Source organism: Camarhynchus parvulus, chromosome 18 (genome assembly GCF_901933205.1).
Source record: "Camarhynchus parvulus chromosome 18, STF_HiC, whole genome shotgun sequence".
Classification (NCBI taxonomy): domain Eukaryota; kingdom Metazoa; phylum Chordata; class Aves; order Passeriformes; family Thraupidae; genus Camarhynchus; species Camarhynchus parvulus.
In genome coordinates this window covers 2,695,460-2,717,887 of record NC_044588.1, presented here as the reverse complement: position 1 = coordinate 2,717,887, position 22,428 = coordinate 2,695,460, and the positions used below count along the sequence as shown (strand labels likewise).

Genomic DNA, 22,428 nt, shown 5'->3' with positions numbered 1-22,428 from the left:
CAATGTGAACATGAAGTTTAACTGGAAAAGAAATGGGAACAGCTGAGGGTGCAGAGAGAAAACACCAGTTGAAAACTAAGCATTGTTCAGCTATCAACAGAATGAACTTGAAATTCAATGCGTAATTTTCACGTCTTTGAATCAGAAAGCACTTTGGGAAGGGAATTGATTTGAATGATTGGAATTTCTTTCAAAAGCTTTACAGGCTTGCTTTCTAGCCAGCCCCAGTGCTAAGGAGACGAGTGATGAGCAAGGGAAATTGCAGCAAATAATGGAATCAACCGGTTTGTGATATTGTTCTGTGTCAAACACAAGCACTGTGCACTGAGCAGTGGCTGAGGTTGTTCCTCACACGCAGCCCATGTGCCTGCCCTGAGGATGACTCTGCAGGTCTGGCTGGCAGCTCAGAGCAGCCGTGGTGACTTTCCACTCGCTCAGGGTGCTGATGGAAGCAGGGCCACCGCAGTGGCTGGGTTATTAATCACCTCCCCAGCTGCAATGCTGCCCCTCCCCGTGCTCGTGTGCAGGAGTGTCACCTCCAGGATTAATGGCTATTGATGAACTTGCTTAGCAGCCTCATCCCAGCTGGCAGCCATCCCTGGGGAGGCACAGCCTCCTGTGCTCGGGCAGGAATGCCAGGGCAGAGCAGGGCTGGCTGCAAGAGGGAGCTGAGCATGGGCTTGGGCCAGCTCTGTGTTTAGGTCTGAGCCCTGTTCATGCTCTAAGCCCAGACTGGTTTAAATCTGAGCCCAGTTCATGCTCTAAGCCCACTTCTGTGTTTAGGTTTGAGCCCAGTTCATGCTCTAAGCCCAGACTGGTTTAAGTCTGAGCCCTGTTCATGCTCTAAGCCCAGACTGGTTTAAGTCTGAGCCTTGTTCATGCCCTAAGCCCAGTTCTGTGTTTAAGTCTGAGCCCTGTTCATGCTCTAAGCCCAGACTGGTGGCTCCAATACCCAGCTTTTAGTTCCAGAAGCATTTCTTGTGTTCCATTAAACTGCTGGCTTTGGATGGGAATTGCAGCAGCAGTGTGATCCACGTGCTGAGAGTGCCTCTGGAGACTCAGGCTGGGGATAATCACATCCTTTTCATTCTGCTAATAATTAACTATTAAAACAATTTACTAATGGATGTAGTGGCTTCTTTAAATGATGAATTGATATGATTTAACACAGCTATGAGATATGGGCTTGATGCGAGTATTTCTGAGTGCAAATCCAGCCTGCATTATAGCCTGTTGAGGTCAGAATCTATTAGCCATAATTCCTCTTAGCCTGAATTCCCTTCATCTATGGAATATGTTTTTCCTACAGAAATTATTCTAAAACCTTCAAAACCAGAACTGCATGTGCTCTTATCATAAGGCAATGTATGCTGTCATTCACTGAGTGGAGGAGAAGGGTGTTTATAAAAACTCCAGCAAAAAATACAGTGTATATATATAGTATAAAATATAATACAGTGTTATCTAATGCAATAAACTTATTGGCTATTTTTGTTAAAAATGGATGAACCTTGTGTGCCTGAATAGATGAAATTATATTTACTGGCATGAACTGAATGGGTTTAATCAGAGTAACAGCTGTTGAATGGGTCTAACATCTATTAATTGAATATGGAACTAGTATTACCTGATCCTTTCTTTTAAGAGGTTTCCAGTATTTACACAACATAACTGTCACAGGGAGTTTAATTAGATATCTGAGATCTCCCAGATCTTGTCAAATTAATTTCTGAACTCTTGACATTTCTGTGACAATACTGTCCTAATTCTACTTGTAGCATGTTCTTAAGACAACTCTAATAACTAACAGTCATGTCTGACAAAATAAAGACAAGCTGTTATTTCTCTCGAAGACATGACAGTTCCATTTTTCAAAAGCCAAGGCAAGGCTGCTCACCGTTTTACTTCCTGCAGCAGCAAAATTTCCAGGCGTGGGACTGGCAAAACAAAGAGTTACTTGCTGCAGGTAAAGGGATTTCCTTTGCATCCAACCATTGTGCTTGGATGGAAAGGTCAGGTGTGTCAGAGATGGTTAAGGCTTTGAAGAAGACAGATGTGTGTATGCAGAAAGAACATAAAGGGGATTGGAATAGCTTAAAGGAATAAGCAGAATTGGAAAGACCTGGGCTTTAAACTTGGTTCTGCTATTGAAGTCATTGTTAGTGCTCTCCTCAGCAGAGGGAAAAATGTCTTAGGGGAAAAAAGCGGGGGGGAAAAATGAAATTTTAAATGTAGTTTTCTGACTGTCGCAGCTGCTGGAATTATAACAGTGCAAATTACTCCAAGCTTTCAGCAATAGAGTGGAATCCATTTGACCTTTCTTTCCTCTCCAACCTTGTTTTTTCTTGAGCCCTGGGTCAGGATTGTGGGGACAGGTGCTGCCTGTGCTACAGAAGTGGGGGGCGGGAACAAAAAGGTGCCTGGCAGGCTCCAAGCCCAGAGAAGGCAGGAGAGGGAGTGTGTGTGTGCAGCCTGGACCTGGCTGTGCCCTTATTCTCAGCCAGGCAGGTTTCCACACAAAAATAGACCTGGGCTTGATTTGAGGTTTAGCAATCACACTCTGCTGCCCATCCATGGAGGGAGAGAGCCCCTGTGGTCCCCCAGGCTGTCCCCACACTGTGTGACAACTACTGCCCTACCTGGCCCCAGGATGGAGAACAGCAAAACCCAGTGCATCACCAGCCCTGTGGGGGATTTAAAATATCATTTTGTGAGGATGGTGTTGGAGCCCTTGCTCTGGCCATCACCAAACCCACGAGGTCTGTGTGGGGTTTGCAGCTGAGCACTGCCCGGGGATCCCTCACACCTTCCCCACCTCCACAAGCCTGCATGGAACTGTAAATAAAACATCACCCTCTGTCTCTACAAGAAGAAAACCCCTGTCACATCACCAGTTTGTAGCAAATGGGAATGGCTTCTGGCACTTTCCTTGGCGAGGCTGCAGTCTGGGGTGGCCGTGGGTGTCTCACAGCAGCCAGTGCTCATTAAATAATCCTGCCCGCCCCTGCTGCCCCCTTTGGTTTGTCTGCCTCCACCATCTTCCACCAGGGACTGATTTGGGAGATTGAAAATCTTCTGCTTCTTCTCATTACCCTTGCAATGTCCCCTCTGAGAGGGGATTGGAGTTTCTGGTCCCTCACATGTAATTTTCGCCGTGCTGTATTTGCCACTTCTATTTATTTTCCATTTTAACGCTTGTAAGACTGGAATGGACTTTTTTTTATAGAGGCATTACTGTTATGGGGAAAAAGTCAACATCTGCCAGCTCTTGCTGTAGAGATGCTGTGGTTTGTTTTTTTTTTCCTTGCTACCTAGAAACCATTGTGTTAACAGAGATCTTGCTGGAATGCTTTCCTGTGAAAAATGTAAAAAAAATCCTGTAAAAGGTAAAAACATTTATGTTAGAAATGTTCACCTAAATAATGCAAAAAAAAAAAAAGGCATCTGAGTAGGAATGGGGGTGGGGAAGGAGGGGACAGGAAAGGGACAAGGAGGAGGATGGGGAAGGATCAGACGTTCGTATTTTGGATTTCTAAGTTCTGTGTAAGAACATGTATATATTTCAAGAATAGTGGGCACTTTTGGCCCAAAAAAAAAAATCCCGTTGAAGGCATGATTTTTCTTTGAAAAATAGAATTAAGCAGGACAGTTTTAATGAGTTTAATCATGAAGTCTGACAGTAGATGTTGACCTGGTAATGGTTCTCTGCTATGAGAAAATGGGTTATTTACAACCAGAATCGCTGCTGCTATTTTTCATTCTACTAAGTAAATTATAGTAGAATTATTCACATGGTACCATTGTTGTGTGGAGCTCAGTACAAAACTAATTCCTTTCAGCTTTTTGAAGCCTCTTCCTCATTCTTTAACAGTTTCCTCATAGATTACAAAAATAAAAAATCTGGCTGCACCAACATATGTGTGATGAACCCAAAACACTTTCTAGAGATTTATGTATTGAATTTCCTACCCACAAGTTTAATGGATACACCACAAAACAGGACATTACTTATTTGTTAATTGAATTGAATAATTATTCAATTGAGTCTTATATGCGAGGATTTTTTTTTCTCCATTAGCAGAGCTAAAAGCTCATGGAAAAGCTGTAGGTGTGTTCCAGCCCTTCTTTGCATGGATCACTCAGAAAATTGTGTCTTTTTAATAGCAGTGGCAGTAACCATCTAATAACCTGCATTAGGAAGGCTCTAACACTTGGCAAGCGTTTTCTGCTCCTCCGTGTTAAATATTTTGTCAAGGCTTTTCACAACTCTGGCTGCTGCAATTCCTTGTCTTTCTCCAAAAGTCATTTTGCTTTTGAGCTGATGAGGTTTTTCTCTTGGGCAGAAGCTGCTGTTTCCTGGATGCTCTTTGGCAGCCCTTGAGAGCAGCACTGTGCTGGGGCAGCATCCCCCGTGCCGTCAGCTTTGGAGGGCACGGCCTGGAATTGCCCTTCCCACAGCCAGGATGGCAAAGCCAAGGCAGGAGCTCAGAGCTGGCACCTCGTGGGTTTGCCCACCCCACCAGCAGATGGGGCTCTGCTGCTCCTCAGAGAATTCACAGAATCACAGAATCACCAGGTTGTCAGAGACCTTCAAGATCATTGAGTCCAGCCCAGCCCCAACCCCTCACCCAAACCCTGGCACCCCGTGCCACATCCAGGCTTTGTTAAACACACCAGGGATGGGGACTCCACCACCTATTTTTGGGGTCCCCATGGCAGGAAGGAAATGATGAATCTGACTCCATGTTCTTAGAAGGCTAATTTACTATTCCATTCTATTCTATTCTATTCTATTCTATTCTATTCTATTCTATTCTATTCTATTTCTATTAAAACTATACTAAAGAATAGAGCAAGAATGCAGGCAGAAAGGCTAAAAGATACTAATGAAAAACTCATGACTCTCTCCTCAGAGTCCGACACAGCCTGACCCTGATTGGTCATTAAGTCAAAACAATTCACATGTTGGATAAACAATGTTCAAACCACATTCCAAAGCAGCAAAACACAGGAGAAGCAAATGAGATAGCATTGTTTTCCTTTTTCTCTGAGGCTTCTCAGCTTCCCAGGAGAGAAATCCTGGGCCAGGGGATTTTTCCAGAAAATACAACCGTGACACGTGGGCAGGCCATTCCAGAACTTTATCACCCTTTCTCTAAAACCTTCTTTCTTGTATCCAAACTGTGTTTCCCTTGACACAGCCACCGTTGCACTTCCAGCTGGTGGCAAATCAGTGTTTCCCTGGGATGAGGGAGGTGCTGGGCTGGGCTGTCCCAGCCCTGGCACACCCCTTCCATCCCAGCATCAACGCTGCTGGCACTGGAGCTTGGCACCAGCATCCCTGAAGGGCTGTGAAGCCCCACCAGAATCTCTTCCACATTCTTCTAATTATTTTTCTGAGAAGAGCTTATTGGGGAACAGAGAAAGTTATGTTGGTTCAAGGTGCTTCTGAATTTTATTCTTTTTTGATATTTTTAAGAGGTTTTTCTTTGGTGTTGCTTTTGATTTGGTTCATATGTTGGCTCCTGTAACAAAAGCCCTCTTACAGAATTTTCTGCATTTACAGTTTACTGATAAATGTCTGTTGTAGAGCTCTTCCCCCACTCCCCAAAAAAATCCACACCACCATGGGGGAAGAATTTAAACACAGCATACAGGTGCCACCAGATGGATGTACTTAATCACTGTGTTGAGTATAGAAACTTCAGTTTAAACTGTGCCAAGTTTAAACCATTTTTACACATGGCATTAACAGGATGTTAGGTGTTACTGGTCCTACCAGCTTTTCCTCCAAAAAACATCAGGGTCAACATTGAGTCTTCTTGGAAAAAGAAAGGGAGGAGAGGAAACCCCTGGGACCTTATGTGATTGAATGCTGTCCCAGGGAGTTTATGGCTCAGCCAAGGAGGAGGTGTTTGCTGAGTAAGTGTGCTGTGACCTGGCTCTGAGCAGACAGGCAGCATTTGAGGTGTGAAGAGAGATAAAAATCAATAAATACACCATTTACCATTTACTCAGCCCAGACGAAATACTTCATGGAGACATTGGTGTGTCTTTAAGAAGTGAGAGCACAAATCACAGTTCCAGTGCAGTGAGGACAGCAAGGCTTCCTGGAACTCTGCTGGCTGTATTTACAGCTCACTTAAAACACCGCGTTTTGTAATTATTGCTACAGCTTTTCTTTCTCTTCTTCTCACTGCTTCTGGCACATAATGGTCTGTGGAAAGGTGTTTCTGCCACTCCATGTACAGTTGCTAAATGAGGAAGAGGTGAAAGGATTCTTCCAGCATTTACTCCACCTCAATTAACCCATGAATTGAGATTGGGTTTAAAGCTCTGTTCTTCCTCTTGGCAAAACTTCCCCTTGAGTTCTCCTGTTTCTCACCTCCCACCTCCCCTCACTGGCTGATTTCTCTATCTGGAAAAATAATTGCGTTGAAAGTGGAGAAGAGCAAGGGAATGAGAAATGCTTGTCAGGGACAGGCTTGAAGCCTCTCTGTGTGGGTAAGCTCAGCCCAGCTAGGAGCCTCCCAGCAAAGCCCTGGCTCCCTGGTTCAACATCCATCTCCTAAGGGTGATTCTGTGGAAAAACAGCTTTTCAGACCCTTGTTACAAACACCTGACCAAGAACATGTTTCTGATAACTTGTTTTCAGAGATTGCAGTTACGGATGATCCAAAAGGATTTCCTCCTCTTGTGTAGAATAAAAAACCCAGAGCACAGGGAAGAGTAGATAAACCCACTTGTGGCTGCTTGTTCCATCCCTGACCTCTCAGAAGTAATAACTAGCTGTAATTTCACCTTCCAATTTCATTTTTTAGCAGGCTGAGTGTTTATAAAACTTTTCCAAGGGAGCTGCTGGAGTGTGCTCCTGAAAGACCATTTCTCTGGTGAATAATCGTCTGAAATTCTAATGAGAAAATCCTTTCAGTGGCCAACAGCCTTCCTACTCAAATGCTGCATTATCAGCTCCAAATTATTCAGACAGATCTGAGGAATTTACTTTAGGCAGCTTAGGAGATAAATTCAGTGCAGCAAGTTATCATGATTGATTTAAGTATTTAAGACTTATCCTAAAAACCTGTTTCGCTCAATCCTCCTCCTAACACGCTTCCATTGAAGCCCCTTTTTTACAGGTTTGAAAGCAACCTGAGTGCAGCAATTTCCCTTTCACTGGCCGGGGTGATTCTCCTGCCCCTTCTGGGGCTGTGGGTGATGCAGTGCTCCAGCGGCAATGAGCTCTCCACCAGATTGCCTCATTTTTTACCCTCCTGTGGCTCCAGCCACGCTGCTGCACCTTCCCCCTGGGTCTGACAGGGAGCATTTGCTCCAAAGAGGATTTATATATTTATTTTCTAAAGGCCGTTAAAGAGACAAATGTTGCTTTGTTTGTGGGGAGATGAGGAGCTGGTGCCCAGGAGTGCTGGCAGGAGGAGCACAGGCACTGTGGGCTCAGGGAGAGCCCTTGGAAACACCATCCATCTCTGGGACATCCCACTCCCTTTCCACTGGGAACAGGGCATCCCATTCCCTACCCCACCTCCCAGTCTGGCTCTGGCAGTTCATGTAGGGTTGTGTGGAGTAGCTCTGGGTGTGTTTGTACAGCACAAACAGGAGCAGAATTGTTTCTTAGAGGAGGCTTATAATGGGTGGAATGAAAGAATCTCAGAATTTTTCCCTTTCTCCACTCTCCCCATCACTGTGCTGAATTCCTAAGGAGAATTTGTATTTCCTTCTGGATGTTGCCCTGAGAATGAACACAGCTCATTCCAGCAGTGCCTTGTCTGGGTGAACCCTCACTCAGCTCATCTTTTTCTCCAGCACTGAAAAGATTATGATTTTTTTTCACTAGCCTCTTAGCAGGTTTCTTGTGCTAGAAACTCCCACCATGTCCCATCAGGACATTCTTCACCAAAGCTTTTGAAGTATGATGAAAATCAAAGCACCTATTAACCACTTGCTCTTTCTCCCATTCTCTTTTTAACACTTTAAGCTCACAAATAACCCCTGTTCATGGATTTAAGCCCTTCTCCAGGCAAATTTTAATGTGCCATTTGGCACTGCAATGAATTTGCCCACGCTTAGGAGAGGGACAAGAGGTATGAGACATGGAATTGCATGGCAGGCAACGGGCACAGTGAACTTTAGGTCTGTGAGATGTGTGCAATATTAGTTCATTCTGCAGCTGGATGTGAATGCTATTGATATTAAATATCTTACCAGGAGGGCTGAGTGTTTGAAGGACAAGCATTCATAATTTGCTTTTAAATTTGACATGATCAAGCCAGTAAAGGAATAATATTCCATTTCTCCATTGTCAAAAAGATAATGAGTTTCATAACTATTGGTATTTTGGGGAAAAATAGAGCCTATGTAGTGTAAAATGTGTGAGAGCTGCTATATATTCTTCTAGAAATTGCGTATATCATGTTCTTTTGTTGGCCCTGTTCAAACACAGCATGCCTATCCTTTTTAATTTTCTGGTTTGCTGTGCAATTCTCTAACAAAAAACATTTCTTTTTTTTTAATGAAAAAAGTTTTCTTCAGATTATTTATAGAAAGAGCAGTGCTGTCATCGAGTCTGCCTCATCATATCATTCTTGGGTATCAATTTCTAGGCTCAGATGACAAACCATAGCAGCTACTTTTCCAATAGCAGCATCTGGCTTCCTGGCAAACTCAAAATGCAGTTATCTGGAAAGCTTCAGAGTTGCTTCTGAGCACATTTTATTTATTAGAAAGCAGTTGTGTTGCTTTGCTTCCCATGACTAAGCCAAAGAATATTTAATATATTAAAAGGAATAATAGAATCTAGGCCAAGCTGTTGTCCCTAAAGTGTCAAGGAATGACAATATTTTTCCTTTAAGATGACCATTTGTTCAGCTCTGAAGGACAATCTGAAACTCTTTGCCCTCACTCCAGATGCTCTTTGAAAGAACTAAAAAAGAAATCCAGCCTTATAATGCCTCAAACTCAAGTTCACCCTTTCCTAGAGTGAACACTCTGAAATGTGTTGGTGAATTGTCTGCCAAGAAAAAAGACCCTCTGCACAGAGTGGGGTCCTCAGAGGTGAAAGGTACAATGTCCTTGGAATTTATGATGAATTATGACAAAAGGAATAGCTGGTTCTGGGGGTCCACTAAATATGAGTGAATTCAACCTTTGTTTCACTGCAGAACGCATGAGATTGATCACTTGGATCCAGCTCTGCAAAGATCCCCTAAGGTAGCTCAGTAGATATCACAGTAATCTGCAACATCTGATCCAAAGTGCATGAAAATAATAGTTCCAGGAACAATTTTAGTGGTACTCCTTCTCACACGTACCTGTGACCCACTGACACCCTCTGCCACATCCCAGGGTCTCCCAAGGTCCTGTGCTCAGGCTGGAGATTGAAGCTCTGCTGCTGAGCTGGTGGTTTAATCAAATCCCACTACTGCCCTGGGGATAAAAGGAGATTATCCAACACTGTACAAAATGGATGAAACATCCAGTTCTCCATACACAGCATAATCTGGAGGAGGTTATTAAGGAATTTTTTTTCCCCCAATATCAGCATCAAATTAGATAGGAAAGACACCAAGACCTGCAGAAGATGACAATAACCAATTATATAGATGTCCTTAATGTTTTAGGACATTCCTAGATGCTAATATTCATTCTCACATGCACAGAGCTAAAAGCTGAGAAAGAACAAGGGAGGATGAAATATCTGTTCCAGGCTTTGATGATGGTTAGACTGTATCTACATCAAAAGCCCTATTTAATTGAAGTGATTATTTTCATTCTGAGAAAGAACTCTCTCGAGTTCTCGAATTTCCAAAAGTTTCTTTCAGTGAAATGCTAGTGTTATTTTTCTAGAGATAGATTATAAAAAAAACTAACAAAGCTAATCTGTTAAACTCAATATGTTTGACACTTAGCAGCAGTAATGCTAAATGGTAACATCTTGCAGTTTTCTTCTGATATCAGTGGTGTCTCTGGTGCGGGATTTTATTAGTGACAGCTCTCACTGAATTCAGTTAAAGCCAAAGTTTTGTCTCCAAAGTAACTGTTATTCAGTTCAGAAATAAAATGATCAGGCACAAGATTTCATTTAAAGCTTTGAACGTCAACGTCAAGGAATCAAAACAATTCTGTTTCAAGATTCTGTTTCTCCAGGGTAAAAATTATTTCTGGGTTTGGACTCTTGTCCTTGCACGTTGTCGTGCTGAATTACAGGGAGACGCTGTGGGGCTTTCTCTTCTCATTGTCCTGAGCTTCTGCCTCTGGTCTGAGCTTGGAACAATTGGATCTTAATTCTGATTGAGGATGGAGGAGGCTACTGCAGTGCACAACACCCTGCCAAGGCTCTCTGCTGCTACATTCAATGGCAGTTTTATAAGGCTGTATCATAAGCAAAGCCTGCAAATCAAAGGTGGCACGGTGGGCAACCTGTGCTGCATGCAGTGGGTCAGAGAGCTTTGGTGTTTAAGAAAAGACTACACGCTTCTCTGCTGCTGAAGAGCGTAAGCACTTTTGCCTTCCTTCCGCCACGAATGGAGATTATTCAATGGTTGGATTTAATGAATTCAAAATCCTTAGAAAATCACTAGAGCCAGACATCAATGTAAAATACTCCACCAGCTTTCTGTAGTGGAATATAATATTAGCTCTCCCACAATCTACTTCATGCATTTCAAAAGAATAGAGAACATTTTTAAACTAAAGAAGATAGCTTGGGCAGAAAATGATTGCCTGCCTTGGATGCCGCTCTGTAACCCTTCAGGAGCCTGAGTTATTTCTCTCAGGGCAGGAGAAACAGAAACAGATGTCTTCTTTGCAAAAATGGGAGGGGGAGGAAGAGGAGAGAGATATTTTATTAATAAATGCTGTTAAAGCGCTGTTACCTTGCCCGGTCAATAGGAGCATTGCTGCAGGGCTGGTGGCCCTGAGCCCATGGAAACCCTTCTGCTGTGTGTCCCCTTTCAGCTGGTGGAGGCTGCTGAGAGCCCACCAGAACAGCCACCACCCTCCCCGTGTTCTGTGGCATGTCTGGACTGGGAGTGCTCAGAGAGGACATTTCAGTGCCATCCCCGCTCTGGGTACAGCCCCCCCCTCCCTCTGCTCCAGCCATAAGTGTCTCTCCCAGCAATACTGTAATACAAATAAATAATATTAATTAAGGCTCAATAGGTTTAAAAAGCTATGGAAATAGCTTCTCTGCTGCTGTTTCAGTATCTCATTTCCCCACTCTGTCCAAACCCCCAAAGCCCAGAGGTACAAACATATATTTCAAATGAGAAGTTTGTTGAACCTCATTAAACTTAAATGCTCGATCCAGTTTTTCAGAACGAGATTTCACTCTGCTTTTGAGTTTACCTGATTTCATTCTTCCATCCATAATGGAGACATTCATTTAGAAGGTGATTTTTGCAAAGGCACTGATACACCTACAAACCACAACTGAAAAGAAAAGCATAATTTACATTTTTAAACCAAGCATCTGACTTTGGAGCTGTGCTATGTATATAGGCTTCACGTCTGAGCAATTCACTGAGGTCTCTGTGAAATAAAGACCAGCTTTTAATTTGTATTTGCTTTTTGTTCTCCCAGATTTTTTTCTGAAATGGACGAGCAGCTGAAAAGCCTCTCTGCGTTGGTATGCTGAGCATTGGAGTCACACAAGCACCTGCAGCCATCCACGCACTGCTCGGCAAGAGCACTGTATTTCTCGAGGTTTGTAGCTCTTGTCCTCCCACTCCCTAATTCATATACATAAAACTGGTGTGCTGCCACGTTCCCTCCACACAAATGCATTAGCTGATCAGGAAGCCTTCCCATTCATCTGGCTTGTCACTTGCATGAGGTGGAGGCAGGACCGACTTGTCAACTCGCGGTGATGAGAGTGAGGGGTGGAAGACAGGATAGCGCGACAAAAATGGTGTAGATATTTCTCCCCTTGGTTTTCCATGGGAAAATACTTTCAGGTGCTGGATTGTCTCCACACCCTTCCAAACAGGAGCAAACCAGCAACCCAAACACTTGCCTACAACCTCCTTGGGTAATTAATTACAGAGTGAGGCTGCAGGAGGAAATCATGGCTAAACCCCCTTGATGGCTCTGCTGTAGCTCCCTGGCAATGTGGGCATCTTGGAATTGCAACACCTCATCCCCACTGTGTTTGGCACCGTTTCCACGGTGATTGCCATGCAGCAGAAGGAAGGTGTGCAGAACCCACCCAAGAAAGAGCCGTGAAGGGGCAGAGCTTTGCACCTCTAGAGTGGGCAAGACCTCCCTGCTCTCCAGACAGATCCTGGCACGCTGTAGGGTGGAAAGCCAACCTGGTTCCCACGCACACCTGTGAATTTCATAGAATGACAGAATGGTTTGGGTTGGAAGGGACCTTAAAGCCCATCTCGTTGCATTAGACCAGGTAGCTCTAAGCCCCGTCCAGCCGGCCTCGAGCGCTTCCCGGGATGGAACCCGCCAGACGCGGCAGAGCCCGCTCAGACCGAAGGACCGGAGCGATGCTCGGCGGGCGCGCACCGGGGGCCGGGGCCGGGCTCTCCCCGGCGGGGCGGCGTCACGTCGGGGGTCGGGAGGCTCCGTGCCTGCGGTGCCCGCGGCGGGGCCGCCCCTCCCTGCCTCCCTCCCTCCCTCCGCCCGTGGCCGGTGCCTGCGCGGCCGGGGCGGCGCGCGGGGCGCGGCCGGCGGCGGAGCCCGGCCCCGCGGCGGCGGCAGCGGCTCCCCCCGCCCGGCCCGCCCCCCGCCCCGTGACTCGGAGCCTCCCGCGGGCGCGGCGGCTGCCGGGCGGTGTCGTGCGGCCCCCCGCGCCCGTGCGGGGACTATGAAGCACCATGGTGTGGTGTGACCGTGGCGTCCAGATGCTGCTGACCACGGTGGGCGCCTTCGCAGCCTTCAGCCTCATGGCCATCGCCATCGGCACCGACTACTGGCTCTACTCCAGCGCCCACATCTGCAACGGCACCAACATCACGACGGACGAGGCGCAGGGGCCGCCGCGGCGGGCGCGGGGCGATCTCACGCACTCGGGGCTCTGGAGGATCTGCTGCCTCGAAGGTACCGGGGCCGCGCCGGGGAGGGGGCGAGCAACTTCCCCGGGGGGACCCGGCTGCGCTCCCGGAGCCGCCGGGCAGCGCCCGGGCAGAGCCCGGCAGGAGCTGGAGCCGGAGCCGCCGGGCTGAGCCCCGCCGGAGCCGGGGCCGGAGCCGCGCCGCTGCCTCGGACACGGCCGAGGAGGAGGATGGCGTTGCCGTGGCAACCGGCATCTCCGACATTGCCATGGGAACCGGCGGCGGGATGCGGAGCGCTGCCCAGGGGAGCGCTGCCCAGGGGGGCGACCTCGCTCCGCGACCATCGCCGGGGCTTCGGGGCTTTGGGGGGCTCCTGGCGGGGTCGGGGCTTTGGGTGCTTTGGGGCGCACCTGAGCCCCGCAGGCTTCGGGGCTGGGTCCCCCCTCTCCCCCCTCCCCCCGGACTTTGGCTTTAGGAGCTTTGGAGCTCAAGCGCAGCTCTCGGGCAGGACAGCGGGAACTCCAGTTCCTCCCAGTCTGCCCTCAGACAGAGACACCGGGAGCTCGGGTGGAGGGGGTGTTGCCACCGCTCAGGTGCTTCAGTGTGGACTCGGGGTTCCTCGATACCAGGGTCGGGCTGAAGGGTGGGAACAATAAAAACATGGGTGCTGTAGGGCTGAGCTGGGCGGCAGGACCCCGCTCCCCGCAGAGGCCGAACATGTGGCTCCCGCTCTGAAAATGGAGTTGTGGAGAAGGCGCGGCGGTAACTGCGGGGACAAAGAAGCACATGGGTGTTGCGAGCATTTGGCAGAGCAGGTCGCAGAGCCCAGCTGGGAAAGCACATCTGCCAGCCGAGAGCGCGGGGCTCCGGCCGTGGCAGAGCGGCACATCCCCGGGAAGGAAGGGGGGACATGGCTGGTGGCCACGGCGGCTCTGAAGCCCCTCATCTGCTGGTCCATTCTCTCTGAGAACGGCCGGCAGAGCCTCCGTGCTGCTGGAGGAGCGTGTGCGGGAAAGGGGAGGGCAGAGGGGCGCTGGTGACTTGGCCGAGCTGCGCTGTCACTCGGGGATGGGGCTCCGGAGCCCTCTCCCCACGGGGATGCTCTTGGCGGGCGGGATGCTCCGCACCTCATTCCATCAGCACGGCTCGGCACACGGGAACTTCGCAAACCCGGCTTTGTGCTTTATTCCAACTGACAGACGGCTCAGCCCAGACGAGCTCAGCTCCGGTTCAGAGTCGCAGCTGTGTTTAGATGGTTTTTTTTTCTCCCCAGAACAGACTGTGGCGTGGTAGAAAACACCTCATTCTCACGTCTGTTCTCATCTTCTCCTCTAGCTAATGATTTAAGGCTACAGTGTAACATGATTTTTCTCTTAAAATACCAGATTTGCTACCTAGTAATAGTAGGCATACATAGAAGAGCTGTAGGAAAAGGAAATATTTTTAGATGCTAAAGAGAGAAAGAATTATTGAAATGTGAAGGTTTATGGGTAACAGCAATGCTTGGCTTTATGACTCTTAAAGGAAATCTAACATTCAGCATGGGCTTTTATGGCACCTGGAAAATGAGGGCTTGTGTCTGAGAGCTCCTGAGTTTGCTTGAGAGGTGCTGAGCATCCTCCACTTGAACTGAATCTTGTGATCTTCAGTGAGCTTGTTCTAAGTGTCTTCAGCCTCTGTTTTTCATGGAAAATAAGTTTGTATCTTGCAGGAGTTGCTGAGCTTGTTCAGCTAGGCTGGACCTGTCACCTCTGGGAAAAATCCCTGAGCTTCCCAACGCCAGGATTTCTGTGTGGTCTCGCCGTAACACCATTCATAGAAGTGAAGTGCGGCTTTGACTGAAACTGGTGGAATTTCTGCCTTGGTTTCACCTGGGCTTAAGTCAGAACTTTGTTCAGGAGAGCAGCAGTCAGGGGAGCTGTGGGGAGCGGGCAGTGTTGAGGCAGCTCCAGCACCAGGGCTGAGCTCCAGCCTGGCTGCGCCACTGGGCAGCAGTGGTGCCCTCCTGGCATCACCAGGGGATTCTGAACAGTTGCACCCAGGAGCTGTGTGCCAGTGCAGCTCAAAGCCCCAGCAGTCTGGGGGATAAAAAGGCGTTTCATGGGACACATCAATCCGACAGCAAGGGAGCTGTTCTGCTCAAAATTCAAATGCTCATAATCAAATTATAAAGTTACAATTTTTAAAGTTGTCAAATATGTGCTAAGAATGCCCAATTTGAGAAAGCTGTCATCTGTTCACAGAGCTGAGGAGCAAAGACTACATTCTCTCCTCCTTTTTCAGTATGTTCTGTTTTGTAAGATAAAATCTATAGATACAGTAAATTATTCATGTTTTAAACCATGCCATGGGACTTGGATTTCAACATGGAACCATTCCTTTGTTTTATAAAATAATAAAACCATTTCTAGAAGCTGATTTAAAACAGCACTCCCTTGACCATTTCAGAGCCTCGCTCATTTGAAGTGGCTGAGTCTTTTAGCAATCTAAAGGTAATATTGCAATTCTGAGGAGATACACAGCAGGAAAATAGCTTCAGTTATGGATTTGTATATGTGTTTAAATGGTCTGGCTTCAAACCTATTTTTAGAAATCTTCTGGTGTTTTGGAGAAATAATTGTTAAAACCTCTTTAATTTATTTTAATGGTCTTTATTGCCATTTCTCTCTTATGTCAAAAAGACAAATCTGAGACACAAATGTGCAGAAGCTGAAAATGCCTTTAACAGCCTCTGAAATTGCTTTTGACATACATAAAGCATTTTGCTGAGCAAATTTCAGGTCAATTGAAATTTCCCACTAAAATGTATCTCAGCTCTATCAATTAACCTGTATGCTGAATTATGAACAATCACCTGTTCTGTAGCCGAAGTCCCAAGATTTCAAACAAAATTGCTGAAACAGGATGTAAAAGGATAACCTTATAATTCAATTATCAGGTGCTCCTCAATGTTTTCCTGTTTTTTTTCTTTGAAACAATATTTTACAACAAATTTGCATCGAAATTGGAGCGCTACAGCTTAGGGATCAAGGATATTATCTTTGTTTGGAGCTGCAGGGATGAAATCATGTTTCAGCACTAGTAGTTGATACTACTATGGAGCTTAGTCACTCAAGAGGCAGCGTTAATGATCCATCACTCAAACTCTTGCCTGTCTAATCCCAATTTTGTTCCTTTAGCATGTTTGTCAAAGGTGGAGGTAGGAGGTTCATTGAGTGGATTTTAAATAATTGTGCCGCTTCTGCGTGGATTTTTGAGAGTTTTATCCGAGGTAATTGCCTTTGGTGGGAAAGTGAAACAATTCCTGGTGTGGATGTGAGGAGCAGAAGTGGCTGAGCCTCTGAGGATGGCCCAGGGCTCCCTGGCAAAGCTGGGGTTTGGTTTTCTGGGCCCAAGGCAGTCCCAATAGCTGCAACCTCAGCAGCTGAAGTTAAAATGTCACCAGAGCAGGGAGTTTCTGACGGATCCCCCATGCAGCCAATCAACCTGAGACCTGCACCCCAGCCCACAAACCCACAAGAAGAGCAAACCAGCCCCATTTTGGGTGCCTGCTGTCCTGTCCCATGCCCACACTCGAGCTGTGGTGGCTGTCAGCACCTCTGGGTCCCTGGGTGCAGAGCAGGGTCTGGCAAACCCAGCAGACGCTGTGTCCTGCGAGTGACCATTCTGGGGTCAGCCTAAGCCCAGAAAGGGAGATTAAACCACTCTGACTTCCCAGCAGCCCCTGTTCCTATGGGAAATGTGCAGTGCAGCTTCCTAAGCCTCGCACGGTCTTACTCACGAGGAGGATCTGATTAAAATATTTGCCTAGGAAAAAACAATGTTAAAAACACCACTTTATCCACTGAAACTGCTTATCTTGGTGAACAATCGTGCTGAAGTTAATAGGACAGCTCACAATAGAGCGCTCTGCAGGCTCTGTGACATCAAGATAGGAAATCAAGTAATGTACTTGTAATTTAAATTTATTCAAAGAGTATTTTATTAAACACTTCAGCACATGAATCTCTTTGAACCCATTGTGTCTACTGCTTTTAGTATTCCCTGTTTGCCGTTTACTTTTTCAAGTGGCGCAATTGGCTATTTAATTCACGTGGGCCCACGTGTCCTTCCTGGAACATTTATAATGGGGAGGAAGGATCGAGTAAATCATTTATGGTTTTGAAAACTTGCACAAATGCACATTTGCACAATTATTTGCAAGTCTTCCAGCCTGGATGAATGCACACAAACACGGGAACTGCGGCACCCGCGTGCGCCGCTTCCATGGATACTCCTGAAAACAAAATAAAAATGCTTATACCAATGTTTGAGGCAAGCAAATAAAGGCAGGCTGCTGTCCATCAATACTGCAAATTCATGGCTCATCCAAAAAGAATGAATATTCCTTAGTATTCTCCAAGCACAGCTATGAACCTCCAACACCACCATTGTTTGTTATAAACTGAATACAATGCAGACTTTTTATTCCAGTGCTGTGGCCATAGTGTTATTTGGTGTAGAGCAAATGTTAAATCCCTCTAAGATCAGGCATGACCTGCCTTGGAGGTTGTGTCCACAGGGACATCAAGAGGTGGTTGCTCTTCTCAGTCTGTGCAGGCACATGAGCCTGTGCTCACACTGTGAAAGAAAAGCGGTCACAAATGGAGAATACCCAGATGGGTGTCTGTACTCTGAAAAACTTATTTTGTGATGCTGTAGTCTGTTTCTAGGACAATAGATATGTATTGTTGCACTCCTGAAGAGTGAGCTTTCGCCCATGAATCTTTCAGCACAAACACAAACCCATCAGTGAAGGACTCTGCTGAGATGCAGGCCATGTTTGCATCCTTTCATTCCATCCATCCTGCTCATCATCTCCGTTGCCTTGGTAAAACACACACTCTTGAGAAGGTCCATGTGCTTTACTCACTGGTTTTAAGAGCAATTCTTAGCACTCCAGTGTCAGCTTTGCTACCCTGGCTGAAGCAGAGCAGTTTTGCTGGCAACTGACGGAGTGATTTTTTTTTAACACCCATTTTAGGTTAATTTTTATTTAAATTTTTTTCAGGAGCATTCAATTTATTAGAGTTTCTGAATTTGGAACTGCTTTTATGGACACAGAGTTTAATCCCTTTGAAATATTGTCCATTGGATGAAATACTTAAAAATACTGAGAAATTTGGTGCTGGAGGATCTGCCAGCAGAAGATGGGTTAAGGTATTATCTATTCTCAAATGAAAAAAAAAAAGCATTTATCTCCTCAATGCACTTCTTTGAACATTTATACAGAGGCTCTCAAATGATCTTATTGATGTCACAAAACATCCATTCTTCCGTGCCCTATGAAACAAAGATCTGAAGCTAATTGACTGAATATATGTCACTTTAATGAATTAATTTCCTTTCTTGAACTTGATCTACTCTATAGCCAGTAGGGAGCTATCAGGCTACACGAAGGTTTTGGTTTTTCCTCTGTGGCTCTCAGCATGTCAGATATCCCAGTGCAAAACTCAGATCCCAAAGACTCTGTGTGCATTAGTGATGCTCCCCCAAGGCTGCAAACCAATGAAAGCACATTTGTAATCCAGCTGTAAGGCTCTTTTCTGCTGTGCAGGATGCAATGTGGAGGATATTAATCTCACCTGGGTTCCAGGATTGTTCTGGGGAGGTTTCAGAAATGTTTTGTGAAGAGTCAAGGAGGCGTAGGGTTGTACAAACAGGATCCTCGTGGCTGTGTTGTGCTGCAGTCACTGTTTTATTCTGTATTTAGTTACACTGCATGTTCTGAGGACTTGACAGATGGCATTTGTGGTAGGATCTGTCAGAGCCATAGTAACTCATTTTGGGGTTTGTGGGGACCTTTGCAATGATGTAATGCAGTCTTTGGGCTTTGTCCAGCAGCTGTTACCTTTATGGGCTTTTATTGCTCTTTTTAGATACTTCCAGGGCTTGCCCTTCCTTCTGGAAGCTCTATTGACCCTCACCAGTGTAAACTGGTAAAACAAGTCAATACAAAAACTTTTTTTTTTTGCTTTTGTGAAATTTCAGCACAGGGATTATTCCTCCAGTACACCCTGTCCCATTTGCTGGGTCACACAGTGTCACCTCTGCTCAGGTTGTGCTGTCCCACCTGTAGCTTCAGTCAGTCTTGCCAGGTACAAAACACCTCATAAAAAACTCAGGGGAAGGGGAATGTACCTGATGTCTCCATCCTGTAGTCTTGTGTATTTTTGCAGAAACAGAGCAAAAAGAGAACAAATATTAGGAAGAGAAGCGAGTGCTTTTATCTCATCTCTAATTCCTTTGAGGAGGTAGGAGTACTTAGATACTGAGTGTAATCTGAAGTCTGTTATTAACACCTCTCAGCTCCCAGATATTTAGTTGGTGTCTCTGTGGTTTATGTGCTAAAGAGCAGCAATTTCTGTAGAATTTGTGTATCCCCAAACTGAAAATGAAGAGGAAGGAGGAGGAGGATGATGATAATGGGCTTGTGACTCTGAGCTTTGGTAGATTTCCTTCTTGATCTGGGGCCAGTTGCTTTATCTTCCTGCCCCTGACTAGGAGGATAACTGTGCTTCCTTTCCACCCACTTCCCTCTCATTCTAATAATAAAATGGAAAGGAAGATGTGGAGAAACTGGGACACGGCGAGAGGGCTGCCCAGCTCAGGAACACGGCTTGCGCTGGGCTTGAAGTGTTCTGCTTGCAACTTATGTTTTATACATGCAATATTTGGTGTTTAAGCATGTCTTCCTTGAGGGACAGGATTAAGTCTGATTCTCCACCTACAGAAAGTTAACTGCTTTCTAGGAAGAAAGTGGAGTTATGCCAATATGAAGCCAATATAAGAGAAGGGATCTCAGATTTGTCCCTTCAATTGGACCTTTTCCTGCTGGTCCTTCTTTTCTGAGCCAAAACTCATCTCAGGAAATAAATCAAACTATCAAACTGAAAAATTGGTCCTGCTTCCAAACATTACTTGGTGCTTATCTTCGTTTTAGATTTCTGTTTACTGGTATTTATTATGTCTCAGACTTATGGTTCAGCATCCAAATTCTTCCCAACAGATGGCAAGGCAGGATGTACAGGAGTAGTAAAATAAACAGGATAAATGCACAACTGCCCATATGTCTGAGAGGGTGATACACATTTATGACTTCAGAACAAAAGGGTGTTTGCAGCAGACAGCACCAGTGCTGGGCGTGACTTCATGGTTTTTTTCTGCCTTGTTCTGAAGCCTCTCACTTTTTCAGCGGGTTTTGATCAGTTAAATTGCCAGATATTTTGTCCTCCCTCTTCTACTCCCAGATAGTTCTTTCCCTTAGTTATTTGTCTCCACTCCTGAAGCAATCAGCTCATTTTATCTTCAACATTTTAACACAGAAGGTGGCTTTGTCCTGAGCTTCAGCTCATATTTTATCTTTCAGTGTGGTTTTGAGGGGCACACAGAGGTGCTGGGGACCACAGCAACATTTGAGGCTTTCTCTGTATTGAGATTTATCATAATATTAATGACAAGCAGCCTCTCTACTATCTCAAAATAGCAAGCCTCTGGGCAAGCTGCCTGCAGGATGGATAGCCCAGCCTAGACAGACTTTGCTAGATTCCCTTCAGATCTGGGGGCATTTTTGCCAGTTGTTGCATGCTGGGAGTCAAATGCAGTGGAAGCGTTGGAGCAGTTCTTGATTTAGCCTGGCAGATAGTCCAGCCCCTCTTTCTCCTCCTTCCCATGGCATCCTGTCATCTCAACATCTTTGTTCTCTTCCTCTTTTTTCCTCCCCTTGCCAAAATGTTGTATCCTTCCCTGTGCTAAAGAGATACCTTTGAATTTAGCTCTTCGATGGCAGTGCATGAGTCATTCTCTAGAAAATAAGTAGATACTGCCCTAGGTAGAAATTTAAGATTTTTAAATTTCTCTTCTTAATTCTTGACCATCTCTGTGCCATCCTGCCAATTAAAAACATGTAATCACTTACAAATATATAGTCTGGGTTCTCTTTCTCTACCAGTTCTACTTGTTTCCCAGGGTTTATCCAGGCTCCTGCCTACTTAACAAATAGCCCTGTAAATTCTTCTTCAATAGAATTGAGTCATTTCTCGTCAAATGTAATCCATGAAGGAATGATGGATTATAAACACACAGTCATGGGATGAAGAGATGGGTGAAGGGAGGGCACGTTATGGAATTACAGTATTTCCTGTACCAATTGCCAAGCCCTGATACAAATTAACCTCTTTTATTGTTCTTTTTCAAGCATTCCGCCTTTTAATTGCTGTTTTGGAATTGTGCCACTTAGTTGTGCCCTTTGAATGTTTCTCACTTAGCCAGTCCTGTTAGCTTGGTAATGCCAAATGTTTCTGAGATATTCAGAAGCACTGAACATCCCCTGCTCGAGTGGGAGAGGGACCCAGCTCAGGCAGGAATTAGCACCCTTGTTTAGCTGCCAGGGTTTTTTTTCAGATTAAGTTAATAACCATTTTTAAGTCACTGCCAATTCTCTACCAGGGTTTCAGATCAGTTGTCTCCCATTTATACTTTTTAAATGATGCAGTTTTGTGTGGAATATGGATGACTGGATGTTTTCTTCTGTCCAAATATATAGCATTCAATAACACTGGGGTTGTTATTGTCTTCCTTGCATCCCAGAGGCACAGTTTATCTCTTGGTGCTGCGAGGCATTAAAAAGGAACCATGGCATGTCGCAATTATGACTTGAAATAGGATCTTGCCAGAGGAACATTGCCTAAATGTAATCAAGTCTAAACTGTAACTTATAGCAAATACCTATCAGGGCTGTGCACACCTATCTCACAGCTCACTGGCTATCAGTGATAGCTGATAGCAAGGCACTGGATGATTGTGTTGGGAGAATTTTCGTGCTGTTGGGGTTTTTCAGAGTTCAGCCCCCAGCATTCAGCAGCCTGCAAGCAAATGAAATAACGAACTCTCAATGCTGGAAGACCTTGTGACTATTTAGGCTGAGTTTTCAAAGGTACCCAGATATGAAAGTTTGTGGTACTCCTCCGTGCATGACTCACTAATGGCAGCAGTGGGCTTTAATCATCTTTGTCCAGTGGATATTCTAAATTCAAGTAAGCCATAGCAATGCTCCTTTACATAATGCATATATTTTAATGCAAAATTCGCTAGACTTGGTTTCTTTGTGTGTTGGATTGGTTTTAGCCAGATGATGAAACAGCAAGTTGCATTGTCACATCACATTTTCATCCACAGGGATTGTGAACAGGGTTGAATCCCTCAAATTCACTGAACAGAGCCTTGTTACTGGAGCCAATGAAGCCAATAGCCCAAAATGGATTGTTAAACTCCAGATATGGCTCTGCTGAGTGTGGGAAGGTGATTTGCAGGCAGCTGTGAACTACCAAAACTTCAGGAATTTGATTTCCCTGCAGAGGGAGTGCCCCAGACT

The 22,428-nt window shown here is 45.5% G+C and overlaps 1 protein-coding gene across 1 annotated transcript in view; it reads left to right on the top strand.

The window, feature by feature from the left end:
* Positions 1-12,753: 12,753 nt before the first annotated feature.
* The window catches only part of CACNG4 (calcium voltage-gated channel auxiliary subunit gamma 4), a 44,828-nt gene continuing 35,153 nt past the window's right edge, over positions 12,754-22,428 (top strand). Inside the window, exon 1 of the mRNA XM_030962256.1 lies at positions 12,754-13,062. Coding sequence (XP_030818116.1) covers positions 12,840-13,062 — 223 coding nt within the window. The 5' untranslated portion in view covers positions 12,754-12,839. The remainder of the gene's footprint in view (positions 13,063-22,428) is intronic.